The sequence below is a fragment of the Pogoniulus pusillus genome, chromosome 26, assembly GCF_015220805.1.
Source record: "Pogoniulus pusillus isolate bPogPus1 chromosome 26, bPogPus1.pri, whole genome shotgun sequence".
Lineage (NCBI taxonomy): Eukaryota > Metazoa > Chordata > Aves > Piciformes > Lybiidae > Pogoniulus > Pogoniulus pusillus.
Window position 1 is genome coordinate 16,839,560 of NC_087289.1, and position 12,854 is coordinate 16,852,413.

The 12,854-nt window shown below is 43.5% G+C and overlaps 1 protein-coding gene across 3 annotated transcripts in view; it reads left to right on the plus strand.

The window, feature by feature from the left end:
* The window catches only part of STAG1 (STAG1 cohesin complex component), a 232,677-nt gene that overhangs the window by 90,107 nt on the left and 129,716 nt on the right, over nt 1-12,854 (plus strand). For all 3 annotated transcript variants that reach the window (XM_064165354.1, XM_064165355.1, XM_064165356.1), the window contains one exon: nt 1,977-2,073. In XM_064165354.1, coding sequence (XP_064021424.1) covers nt 1,977-2,073 — 97 coding nt within the window. The remainder of the gene's footprint in view (nt 1-1,976; nt 2,074-12,854) is intronic.

The following is a 12,854-nucleotide window of genomic DNA, read 5'->3' on the forward strand; positions in this document are numbered from 1 at the left end:
CCCAGTTCTGTCACTCCCTGAGAGCCTAACAAGTCCCTCCCCAGCTTTTTTGTAGGCCCCCTTCAGATCTTGGAAGGACACAAAAGAAGTTCATACTTAGAGCCTCCTCTATTCCAGACTGCACAGCCCCAACTCTTTCAGTCTGTCCTCACAGCAGAGCTGCTGCAGCCTTCTAGGCATCCTCCTGGCCCTGCTCTGGACACACTCCAGCATCTCCACATCCCTCTTGTAATGGGGGCTCCAGAACTGGATGCAGTACTCCAGGTGTGGTCTCACCAGAGCACAGCAGAGGAGGAGAATCACCTCCCTTGACCTGCTGGCCACACTTCTCCTGCTGCAGCCCAGGCTCTGCTTGGCTTTCTGGGCTGCAAGTGCACACTGCTGTCTCCTGTTGAGCTTCTCCTCCACCAGCACCCCCAAGTCCCTCTCCTCAGGGCTGCTCTCCAGCCACTCACTCTACAGCCTGGATTTGTGCTTGGGATTGCCTCAACCCAGCTGCAGGAACTTGCACTTGGTCTTGTTGAACCTGCTGAGGTTGGCTTGTGCCCACCTCTGCAGCCTGTCCAGGTCACTCTGGATGGATCCCTTCCCTCCAGCCTGGCTGCTGCACCACATTTTGTTGTACTCAGCAAACTTGCTGAGGCTGCACTCAGTGCTTCTGTCCATGATATCCACAAAGCTGTTGAACAAGACTGGTCCCAGGACTGATCCCTGAGGGACTCTGCTTGTCCCTGGCCTCCACTTGGCCATGGAGGTATTGACAGACACTGTTTGGGTGCAGCCATCAAGCCAGTTCTTTATCCATCTCGTGGTCCAATGCAGTATTTGGTTACATTTGAAAGAACTTGGTTTATTTCATGTTATATAGCTTAGGAACTTGGAATACTGTGTCTTAGAGGCATGAAAGGACGCCATGCTTGTCTTCCTTAAGCATGGTGCAGGCTGAGAAAGGAATTCAGCATGGACCTTCTGCTTTTCTAGAACAGTTTTTGTGCATGTCCATAGTTATTTTGTTTGCTTTGTGCTCACTACTTCACCTAACCTACATCTGGAGTTTTCAAACCCGTGAGTCTGAGCTCTGTTAGAGTTCTGTAGTCAGAACTGTGAAGCAACTGTATTGGAAGCAGCAAGAGCTTTGCCACCTTCCTTTCAGCTGATGTGTATCTGCTGTTAACTCTTTGTGACGCTGTGCTGACTGGCACAGTTCATTCATCAAGGTCCTGGGGCACATTTTCTCCCCACAGATGTATATGTGACACACAACAAATACATTTGACACCTCTAAGCTTTCTGTCTTTCTCCCTGCCTCTCTGCTGCGCCTGTGTAGCAGTGATTACAAAAACACCTCCTGGCTACTTAGAGTTCTGGGTGCAGTCTGAAACTGGGGCTCAGCTTCATACCTGTCACACAGGTGCCTTTTTGACTCCCAAACTCTGTGAGACCAACTGCTGTGTGTTAGTTCTGCTTGCCAAATACTCCTCCTTGTATTCTGTCTTCCCAAGCTGTGCAGGGTTTCTGAGTGACTGATGCACAACTTCAGCCTTTATAAATGCAGACATGATTACTGTGTGATCTAAATTGAGTTTTAATCCCAAAGTGTTTCTACTCATCCCTTTTCTGGGAGTATATATTGGTCATTCTGAATGGAAGCACAGAGTTTGGGTTTTTTTCCAACACAGTTTTGAAACTGGATCAATACTGCAAGCAGACATGTGAGGAGTTACAGCCATTTTGGTTTGAAGTCACGTTTATACAATGATCATACCCGAAAATGAGGTGTGTGGTTGTGTTCTCTAACAGGGTTTGTTCTGTCTCCACCCTGTAAGAAGGTGTCTAGATGTTTGAATTTGTACACCTGTATATCTATGCAAAATAAGTGCTCAGTTAGAAGATCCTACTCTGAAACTGCTAAGTGCTTTGCCTTTAACAGAACACTTTCTGAGGGTCTCTGATAAGTCTTCTTTTTCTCTTGACAGTCTGTGGTGGACGACTGGATTGAATCCTATAAACAAGACAGGGACATAGCACTTCTGGATTTAATCAACTTCTTTATCCAGTGTTCAGGATGTCGAGGTACAGAACATTGGGAACAAGTTGTACAGAGTAAATCTGACAGCCGCGCAGACGTGCGTTAGTGCTGGGAAAGGTGTGGGAGAAACTCGAGTTGGTACTCCTCCTATGCATGGGTTTGTATAGAAATATTGTCTGCCTTCAAGAATAATTTCATTTAAAGCTTGTTTGTCAAGGGCCTACCCTTTCTTTTTCTCACTTTCCTGTCGTCATCTTCGAGTGTACAAATCCTCACAGAGCCACTCTACTCGTCAGCAAAAGGAACCAAAGATCTGCTCACCAAGGTAGGTGTATCTTTGCTTCCCCTTTCTGTTTCTCCCTTGTTTTTTTCTTACAAGAATTAGTAGGTGTAGCTATACTTCAACTTTGCTATTTCTGCTTTCTTTTTAGGGAAATGGTGGGGTTTAAAACCGAAGAGGAGGGAGTCAGACTTCAACTGGCTTCGACTAGCAAGGAAGATTTCTTCTAGATGAAACACCCATCTTATTTCTTCTGTATTAATTACCAAGTCAGCAGCCAGTGGCCTGCCTTTTGTACCCTATTTAGTCAGTCTCCATTGCCAGGCATGCAGCAGTCAGGCTTTTTAGTGGTGTGCTGCTACACCCTACCTTCTAATGACTTCTTCTTGTGTTCTTTCTTCAGTTAACTGAACCTTGAAAAGAGAGTGATAGAGCTCTACTCTTTCTGTAGCACCCAGAACCAAGCTGTTTGCTGTTGTCTGATGCTTCCACTGATTTACTTTGAGCAGAGTTGAAAATAATCCACAATTCAGGAACTACTTCTTTGTTTCGTAGCTGATCTGGGAATACACCTTTAAACATGAAATGGTTTGGGTAGAATTCCCTTCCTTCTTAAGTGTAAGATGAAGTCACAAGTACAGTTAAAAGCATCAGAGAAAAGAAGTATGAGCCCAACAGTAGCCTCAGTAAGCTTTTTTTATGGGTGGATGGAAAGACTGAAGCTCTGGGAGCATTCTGTGACAAGGCTAAAGCTTAGGCTTTAGGGTACCAACCTGTCTGTACTGTTCCCACAGATCTCCTGAAATATTTTTCAGAGTAGTTTGGCAGCTTGTAGGAATGCAGCTGCATTCTCTTTGCTTTCTTCTAACACTCTCCTAAAGGTGTATATAAAAAAAACCCACATGATGCAAGCTTCTTTCTAAGAATTTGGGCTGCATTCAACCAAAGAGATCCTTGACCATAATGCAGTTGTATTCTCTTTGCTTTCTTCTAACACTCTCCTAAAGGTGTATATAAAAAAACCTCACATGATGCAAGCTTCTTTCTAAGAATTTGGGCTGCATTCAACCAAAGAGATCCTTGACCATAATGCAGTTGTATTCTCTTTGCTTTCCTCTAACACTCTCCTAAAGGTGTATATAAAAAACCCCACAGGATGCAAGCTTCTTTCTAAGAATTTGGGTTGCATTCAACCAAAGAGATCCTTGACCATAATGCAGCTGCATTCTCTTTGCTTTCTTCTAACACTCTCCTAAAGGTGTATATAAAAACCCCCACATGATGCAAGCTTCTTTCTAAGAATTTGGGCTGCATTCAACCAAAGAGATCCTTGACCATAATGCAGTTGTATTCTCTTTGCTTTCTTCTAACACTCTCCTAAAGGTGTATATAAAAAAACTCACATGATGCAAGCTTCTTTCTAAGAATTTGGGCTGCATTCAACCAAAGAGAATCCTTGACCATATGTTTTTATGCTTGCTGATTCAGGCTTCTGGTGGAGCAGTCTCACACATATCTTCATTCCCCTGCTGCTCTCTAATTCTTTACTTTCTCCTTGCACTCTTAAAATCTCAGAAGATGCATGCTTTTTAATCCTCTCCTGACAGCCTGATGCAGGCTGAATGCCCTCTGTCAGCCATATGCTGCTGAATCAATTGCTTCCCAGAAAGGCTTTCTGTTGTTGCCTGTGAAGCAGCAGCGCTTCAAGTGGCTGATGTCATTTACTTACTTTCCTTACGTGGTGACATTATGTCCATTTTCAGTACTCCACTTTGTACTGATGGTTCTCTGCTGAGCTTGCTTCAGTGACCTTCTGGTCCCCAAGAGCAATTAAAGGAGAAAGAAAGCAAGAATGACTTGTCCCCTGAGCTTAGCATGTGTGTGGAGGATTGCTTTCTGCGTTGGAATTTTTACAGTGGGTGCAGGAGCAGATGTAAACCAGGGTTAGAATCCTGGCAAACAGGTCTGTTCTTTCTGATTTCCAGAAACAGGCTTGTTTTCTGGAGTAACTGAAAACTTTACCAGGAGAGGCTGGATTTTATAGATACTCCACTTAGGGTAGACTGTCCTTAATAGAAGTGAGGTCTGGAAATCTGGAGGTGTTCTGTGTCTTGTGAGCAGGTGAAGTGTCACTTTCATGGAAGGATTATATGCTCTCTTAGAACATTTTTATTCTCCCTTGTTTGACACCCTTGTTTATTACCATTTCTGATAAATAGCAGCTCCTCCTGAATCTCAGTGGCTACTTCATCTTCCTCAGTATTCCTTACTTACATTCTTTTCAGTTTGCTCCATAATGTTGTCTTAGATTCCATAGTCTTTTTTCCCAGTGTTGGGCATAAATGCTTACTGATAATTCATCTTTGTGATCATAGAATCATGGTATCATTTCAGTTGGAAAGGACCTTCAAGATAAGTCCAATCATTATCTATCTCTACCGAGGCTGCTGCTAATCCATGTCCTTCAGCACCGCATCTCTGCCTCTTCTAAGAACCTCCAGGGATGAGGATTCAACTCTCTCCATGGGGAGCCTGTTCCAGTGTTTGAGAATGCTTTCAGGAAAGAAGTTTCTTCTAATATCCAACTTACACCTGCCCTGCTGCAATACAAGGGTGTTTCCTCTTGTCCTATCACTTGTTACTAGGGAGAACAGACCAAGCTCTACCTCACTCCAGCCTCCTTTCAGGGAGTTGTAGAGAGCAAGGACGACTCTGCTCAACCTACTTCTCTTCAGACTAAGCCCCACTTCCCTCAGCTACTTGTCACCAGACCCGTTCTTCAGACCCTTCATCAGCTGCTTTTCCCTTCTCTGAACATGCTTCAGCACCTCAATGTCTTTCTTGTATTGAGGGCCCCAAAACTGACCCCAGTACTTAGGGTGTGGCTCACAGGAGGGCAATCACAGTACCTCCAGTTTTTTCTCTGCTAAGCAGCTTTCCAGCCAGTCTCCCCTAAGCCTGGAGCATTCACAATGTTGTGACTCAAGTGCAGGACCCACACTTGGCCTTGAACGTCATAGTTGGTCTCAGCCCACTGATCAAGCCTGTCCAGGTGCATCAGTAGAGCCTTCCTGCCTTCAATGAAGCATCACCCATCCAATCCATAGGTAGCCAGTTTCTCCAGGAGGATGCTGTTGGAAGCCATGCCAAACACCTTACTAAAGTCCTGATAAACAGCATCCCCTGCCTTTCCCAGATTCACTAAGCAGGTCACCTTTTCACAGGAGTTTGGCTTGTGTCAAGCATGACCTTGCCCTTCATGAACCCATCCTGCCTGGGCTTGGTCACCTGGTTGCCCTGTACGTGCTGCATAATGGCACTCAAGCTGACCAGCTCCATAACCTTCACCAGTGTCAAGGTCAGGCTGAGAGTTCTGGATCCTCTCTACAGCCCTCTTTGTAGATGTGCATCACATTTGCCATTCTCTACTCAGCTGAGACCTCCCCACTTGGCCAGGTCTGCTGTTAAGCGATGGAGAGTGGCTTGGTGATCACTTCTGCCAGCTCCCTCAGTGCACTTAGGTGGATGCCATCCAGCCCCATAGACCTGCGTGTCTAAGTGGTGCAGCAGGTCACTGACCATCTCCTCTCTGCTTATGGGAGTTTCTACTCCCCATCTCTATCTTCCAGCTCAGGGGGCTGGGTATCCAGCAAACAACTGGTCTGAGTACCAAAGACAGAGGCAAAGAAGATGCTGAGTACCTCAGCCTTTTCCTCATACTCAGTCACTCTTCCACACACTAGGAACCCCCAGAACTGCTCCCTCTTTACTCTGTTGTATTTCCAGCATACATTGGGGAAGTTGAATTCCCCCATGAGAACAAGGGCCAGTGATTGTGAGACTTCTCCCAGCCAGATGACTAAAGAATATTTTATCTGTCTGTCCTGACTGGATGGTCTGTAACAGACTCCTACCAGGACATCTGCCTTGTTGGCCTGCCCTGTGATACCCATGAATACTCAGCCCTGTTGTCACTGTTATGGACCTCAGTAGAATCAAAACACCCTGATATACAGGGCCACCTCACCACCTTTTCTTCCTTGCCTGTCCCTTCTGAAGAGTTCTTAGCCATTGCCTGTGGCTCTCTGGCTTACCAAGTTTTTGTGATGGCTACTAGATCATGGTTTTTCTGATCCACAATGGCTTGCAGCTCCTCCTGTTTGTCTCCCATGCTGCATTCATTAGCATAGATGCACTTCAGTTGCTCTAACATTCCTCCCACTTTTTTGCAGGGAGAAGTCCTAATTCCTATTTGACTGTTCTCAGGTGCTCCTGTGGTTGCTAACCCATCAGTAACCCTTCTGTCTTTGCTGGCTTAGAAGGAGATTCCTCAGTAAAGTACTGCTAGGATTCCTCAGTAAAGTGCTGCACCCTTTTCACAGTGCTTAGACATTGGTGTGTATGTAAAATGCATTTGGTTGACATTTCTTTCAAAAGCTTTAAGCAGATAAGAGCTTCTGCCTATTTTCTGACTTCAATTAGAAATTATTTCAGCACCAAACTGTTTTATTTAGCAACAGTATTGACCCTGACAAAAATACCTTTCTGTTTTGAGAAGTATTGATTTTTACTTGTTTATCTCATTCTCTTGGGCAATGTGTGTGCTCCAATGAACCTCTCAGCATCCTCCAAGAGACCTCCAAGCTCATCCAGTCCAGCCTAGCACCCAGCACTATCCAGTCAACTAGACCATGGCACTAAGTGCCTCATCCACTCTTTCCTTGAACAACTCCAGGGATGATGACTCCACCACCTCCCTGGGCAGCCCATTCCAATACTAATCACTCCCTCTGGGAAGAACTTCCTCCTAACATCCAGCATAGAACTCCCCTGGCACAACTTGAGACTGTCCCCTTGTTCTCTTGCTGGTTGCTTGAGAGAAGAGACCAACCCCACCTGGCTACAGCCTCCCTTCAGGTAGTTGTAGACAGCAATGAGGTCTCCAGGCTGCACAACCCCAGCTCCTCATAGGGTTTGTGTTCCAGGCCCCTCAGCAGCTTCATTGCCCTTCTCTGGACACCTTCCAACACCTCAACATCTCTCTTGAATTGAGGAGCTCAGAACTGGACACAGCACTCAAGGTGTGGCCTGGCCAGTGTTGAGCATAGGGACAGAATAACCTCCCTTGTCCTGCTGGCCACACTGCTCCTGATCCAGGCCAGGATGCCATTGGCTCTCTTGGCAAGAAATTATTAATAGAAAACCATTGTGAAATTAATGTATTCTGCAGATGAACTTAAAAGATCTGTGTAAAGCTGAATAAATCTAACCCAGATTTTCATTCACATCTGTCTTCTGTCAGCTCTTCTTCTGAGTACATTGAATCAGTTGTAACTTTCTGTACAATGTCTTCTAGCTCATATATTAGTGTGCATTTAAATATGAAAGATCTAGTTTTAGCATGATGTGAGTAATCTTCTTGGGTTTGTAAAGCATCACTTTGTGGGAGTGTAGAAGCTTGTCCTACTGAACTACCAAAAGTCTCTCCATTCAGCAATTGGATTTGCACTGAAGTCAAAATCCCTTTGCATGTATCTTTCCACTGGTTTACCTCCTCAATCTGTATGTTTGCTTGTCCTTACTGATTTTAATTGCAAAGAAGTGAAAGTAGTTTCTTAGAATCTTTCCTTTATTGTCCCTTTATCAAGAACAGCAATAGAAATCCCTGTCTTTGCCAGTTTGTGTACTGCTGCCCACGGTGGGATGTTGTATTTCTGGGGCAGAAAAGTGCTTCACAAGGACTGATCAGTTCATCTACTCACTTGATGTTTCCTACCCTTTTGGAAGGCATGGCTTCTTCTGCAGGGGGCATCTTGTGTCAGATAGTACTTTAAAAGACAAACCTAAGTTTTCAAATACTTTTTCTTCCTGGAAAAGCAGGAAATAAATACTGGTTTCAGTCCTTGTCAAAAAACTCCAGCTTGGTTTGTTTGTTGGTAGTAAGTAATTGTTTTCCACAGCATTCACCATCTGTAAAGCAGGTGGTGTTGTGTTTATCTTCTTACTTCTGTTGGGAACTTCATTTTAGGATTTTGCATTTTTAGATAACAGGAAACTTTTTGAATTGAGGTTGTCATGATGATAGATCAATTTCCCCAATAAATTCCACTAGGCTGGGAGTGGAAGTGGATCCATCCTACTGAGATTTCCATGTCAGGTATTGCAGTTTGATATCTAGTGTTGTGGACACAGGCATCCTCCTGCCTTGCAGAAGAATTGCAGGTCAGTCTGCAGATTTCTTTCTTTTCTTTGTTTTTGAGAGCTCTTTTCCACTGCCACCTTCTTTGCAGGAATATATTTCTGCTTTTTTCCTCTTCTCTTTTTTTTATAGAACACTTAGATAAAGCACAGCGTAGTACTGAGATCCCTGAGCTAATGCAGAAAGCAAAAAGCAAGCAAGCAGTAATGTCTAATCAGCAATATGTGTACCCAGGTCCCAGAAGGATTTATAACTGTGTCAGTGTGATGCTGTATCTGGGCTAATTAGCTCTGCCTCTCAGACTGAGTAATTAGCTCAGGTATCATGCTCTGCTGCTATGGCAACCAGGCTGTTTCCATTTCTGGAGCTCCATGGATTTTAGCTGCCTTGGATATCTGTGTTGCTGACTGCTTTTGCCTTCTGTTATTGATACAAAACAAACAGAAACCCTTAGCAGCACTCTGACCTTTCTCCATTTGGAAGGCAGAGAGCCATGCTTGTGGAATAAATATTGTATTTTCTTTTTTCTAACCAGAAGTAATTAGTGGTTGAAACAGCCTCTTAAGCTGGGAAGAGTAAACCAACTATTGAGTCCGTGTAAGCAGAGAAGCTTTCTTTTGTGGGGGGAAAAAGGTCTCTCAGCATACCTGGAGAGAACTACTTGGCTATTCTTTCTCCCCTTCCTTCTCTCACGTTTGTTTTCTGAGCCAGAAACCTGTAAATTTAGAAGTGATTTGCACACTAGTGCTGCTGCCAGCCTTACCTCTGTAGCTCATAGGCACTGTTACTGGCAGAACAAAACTGGTGAAACTCATTTACTGTTCAATTTTCAGTGATGTTCTATCCTTTCCTGGATTGGTAGGGGCTCTCTGCTTAAGTACTTCTGTGATTTGCCACAGTGAAGGTGTCTCCTTGATAGGATGTTTCTCTTACCTTACGTTTCCTCTCAGAATCTTGTTCTTAGGTTATATTAGTGAATGAGTGTTCAAACTGCCAGCTGCCAGCCTGGATTTTTTGGGTGATGTTTAGAGTTGGATTTTTTTCCACTTATGAATAAGGAGAAATCTGTGTATGAGCTTCTTGTCCAACACATAAAGCAAGACATCTTCTTGGATTTTGTCCTTATGAATCAGAAACTTGGGGCTTCATGTTCTCTTTGGGCTTGATCCCTGAATCTCTAGCTTTTCCTCACCTATTCTAGTTGAGTTCCTCTGAAAAATCCTGTGGTTACTGATGCAAAGTAATTCAACAAGTGCTGGAGTTCTGTGTTAGCTTGCTTGAATGCAGGATGCATGCTCACTCTGATGCTTTTTATTCATGCTCTGTGCTCTTAATTAAGGACAAGCTCTTCATTAAGTGTTCAACATCAATGTGGGCTGTTTTGCCAAAGGAAATTGAAGGCTAAACTCAGGAAAATGCACTGTAAAGTGGCCATGGTATGAATCTGGCAAAAGGAATGAACAAACAGCTGCTTACTTTGCTGCTGGCTGGGATTGCAGAAAGCAAATTAGCTTTAGGAAATAGGAAATTAGGAGATAGTGTTATTTACTCTGATGAATAATGTTTTAATAAGAGGTATAACATTGTAAGCAGAGTAATGGTTTAATTCAGTATTTTCTCATTTATTTGTACACAGTTTTGTGATCAGCAGACTAATATCACTCTATCCAGGTGGATGTTTTTGAGCATGGCAAGAAGACCTCTTGATAAATACAACTTCCTGTGAATGGTCCTTTCCTAAGGAACTGGACATTGTTAGCAAGAAATGTTGCTGACTTTATCTCTTCATTAGTTCATTTATTATTAAGAAGTTGATAAACAGAAGTCATAAACACTTAACATTTTGAACAGTGTAGAAAATGATGCTGTTTTTTGCATTGGAAATTGAAGGGTTGTGACAGTTTGGATATTACCTGCCCCCTCCCCTCCTTATGAAGTCACCCAGACTAGACTCAGCCAAGCTGAAAATTAGAATGAAGCTTTATACTTACAGCTTAACACAAGATACAATAGATACAGTTATATACAGAAATGTACAAGTTAAAAAGGTAATACAGAAACACAGCAGCCCTCCCTGAAACCAGAGTCCCCAAGGAGGGGCTCTCAACCACCCTTCCACCTCCTTTTCACCCCTCTACTTTGCCTTATGTTCAGGGTGAGTTTGGTAAATCAGCATGGGGGGTTAGAAAGCAGAAGGATTAGTTAGACAGCAGGTTAGGGAGAAGAGTGCAGACAGCCAGAGCTGGTTAGCAACTGTGTTATCTGTGCTTATGTTCTTGTTTTTATCCATCTCAGCAAGCCTATGAGTGCAGCAGCCATCACCATTGTTTCCTTTTCACAGCCTAGCATCTAATTCTTCTCACCAAAATATTCCAGCTAGTTTCAAACTGGCACAAGGGTATAAAGTTTGCTTTCTCTCTGTTTCTTCAACAAAGTCTCTTTTTAGTGTGTGAGTATCAGGAAGAAGCTGTGAAAGTCTAATACACGTTTTAGAAAGCTGATCCTCATGCATGATTGAAGTCATAGTAACATCAAACATTTATGGAGTATTTTATATGCATAGTGTACAGAAATCAATACACCACCAGTAACTGTGTGAGACAGTGGCAAATGTCCTGTTCACCACATGCAGAAAGGGAGAAGTAAGACTGGAAAATGGAAATGCTTTAATTTTAATTTCATGCCTGCTGGAGAAGAACCCAATGTAAACTTTGTACCTCTTGTTTCTGAGCCTTCAGGTCATTTGTCATGTGTGTTTATCTTGAAAGCTTAGAGCATTTAAACTGAGTGGATGGAAGATAAATCAGATTAGCAGACATGCACTAAGTGTTTCAGCAGTTCACTTCTTTCAGTGAAGATAGGTAGGGTTAATTCTCACAGGTAGATCCAAATCAGGTTTTTTTTTTAATGAAGTGCAGATGTTTGATGTTTGGTGATGTTATTGAAACCAAAGCTGTAGTTTCATGGTTGGTAATCTTTTTAAACCAAAGAAGTTTTCAGTATCCCTTCCCATTTGCTACTGAGTGCTATCTGTGCTTTTCAACTCAGGAACTCTTTCTTCCTTGTTTTGTTTTTTTTTCTGTTGTTTAGCTCTTTGAAGTTGATTTCACTCTGGGAAAAGTAGCTAGCAAATAGTTGTTATTATTTCAATGTTCCCATTTCCCCAGCTCTTCTGGGGATGGAAAGCCTTGGAAAAAAAATAGTGGGAAGTGTAAAAAAGACTTGAAGTAGTACATTATGGTTTATAGCTGCTTGTGAACCAGTGGCATCTTTCTCCCAAGAGGTGCATCCTACCAATTTGAGGAACTGGAGCGGAAAAAACTCACCTGCTGACCTTTCAGTACAGGAGACACAATTGAGTGACATACCAATCTGTGGCTCCAAAATCTGAATGAGGTAGCTGTCCTGTTGAGATCTGAGTTCAGCCCAAGATTTCACTCTGTGAATTGGTAACAGGAGCAGCAATAACGTAAATCATAGAATCATAGAATCAACCACGTTGGAAGAGACCTCCAAGCTCATCCAGTCCAACCTAGCACCCAGCCCTAGCCAGTCAACCAGACCATGGCACTAAGTGCCTCATCCAGGCTTTCCTTGAAGACCTCCAGGGACGGTGCCTCCACCACCTCCCTGGGCAGCTCATTCCAATGCCAATCACTCTCTCTGTGAAGAACTTCTTCCTAATATCCAGCCTATACCTCCCCCAGCACAACTTGAGACTGTGTCCCCTTGTTCTATTGCTGGTTGCCTGTTTGGGTGTTACCTGCCTCCCCACTCCTATGAAATCACCCAGACTAGACTCAGCCAGATGGAAGTTAAGCAATGAGGCTCTATATTCACAGCTTAGCACAATATACAAGCAGATAGTTATAGTATTTAAGCAATGAGGCTTTATATTCACAGCTTAGCACAATATACAAGCAGATAGTTGCAGTATTTACAGCTATAGACTCAGCTGGATGGAAGTTAAGCAATGAGGCTTTATATTCACAGCTTAGCACAATATACAAGCAGGTAGTTGCAGTATTTACAGCTATAGACTCAGCTGGATGGAAGTTAAGCAATGAGGCTCTATATTCACAGCTTAGCACAATATACAAGCAGATAGTTACAGTATTTACAGATATAGATAGAACTAGACAAGTTAAAAGTAGTACAGAAACACAGCAGCCCTCCCAGAGTCCCCAGGAGGGGCTCCCAACCACCCTTCCACCCCTTTTTCCACCCCTCTACCTTTCTCCCAGAGTTTGCCTTAGATGCAAGGTGAGTTTGGAGGATCAGCCAGGGGGGTTAGAAAGCAGAAGGATTAGTTACACAGAAAGCAGGCCAGGGAGAAAAGTACAGGC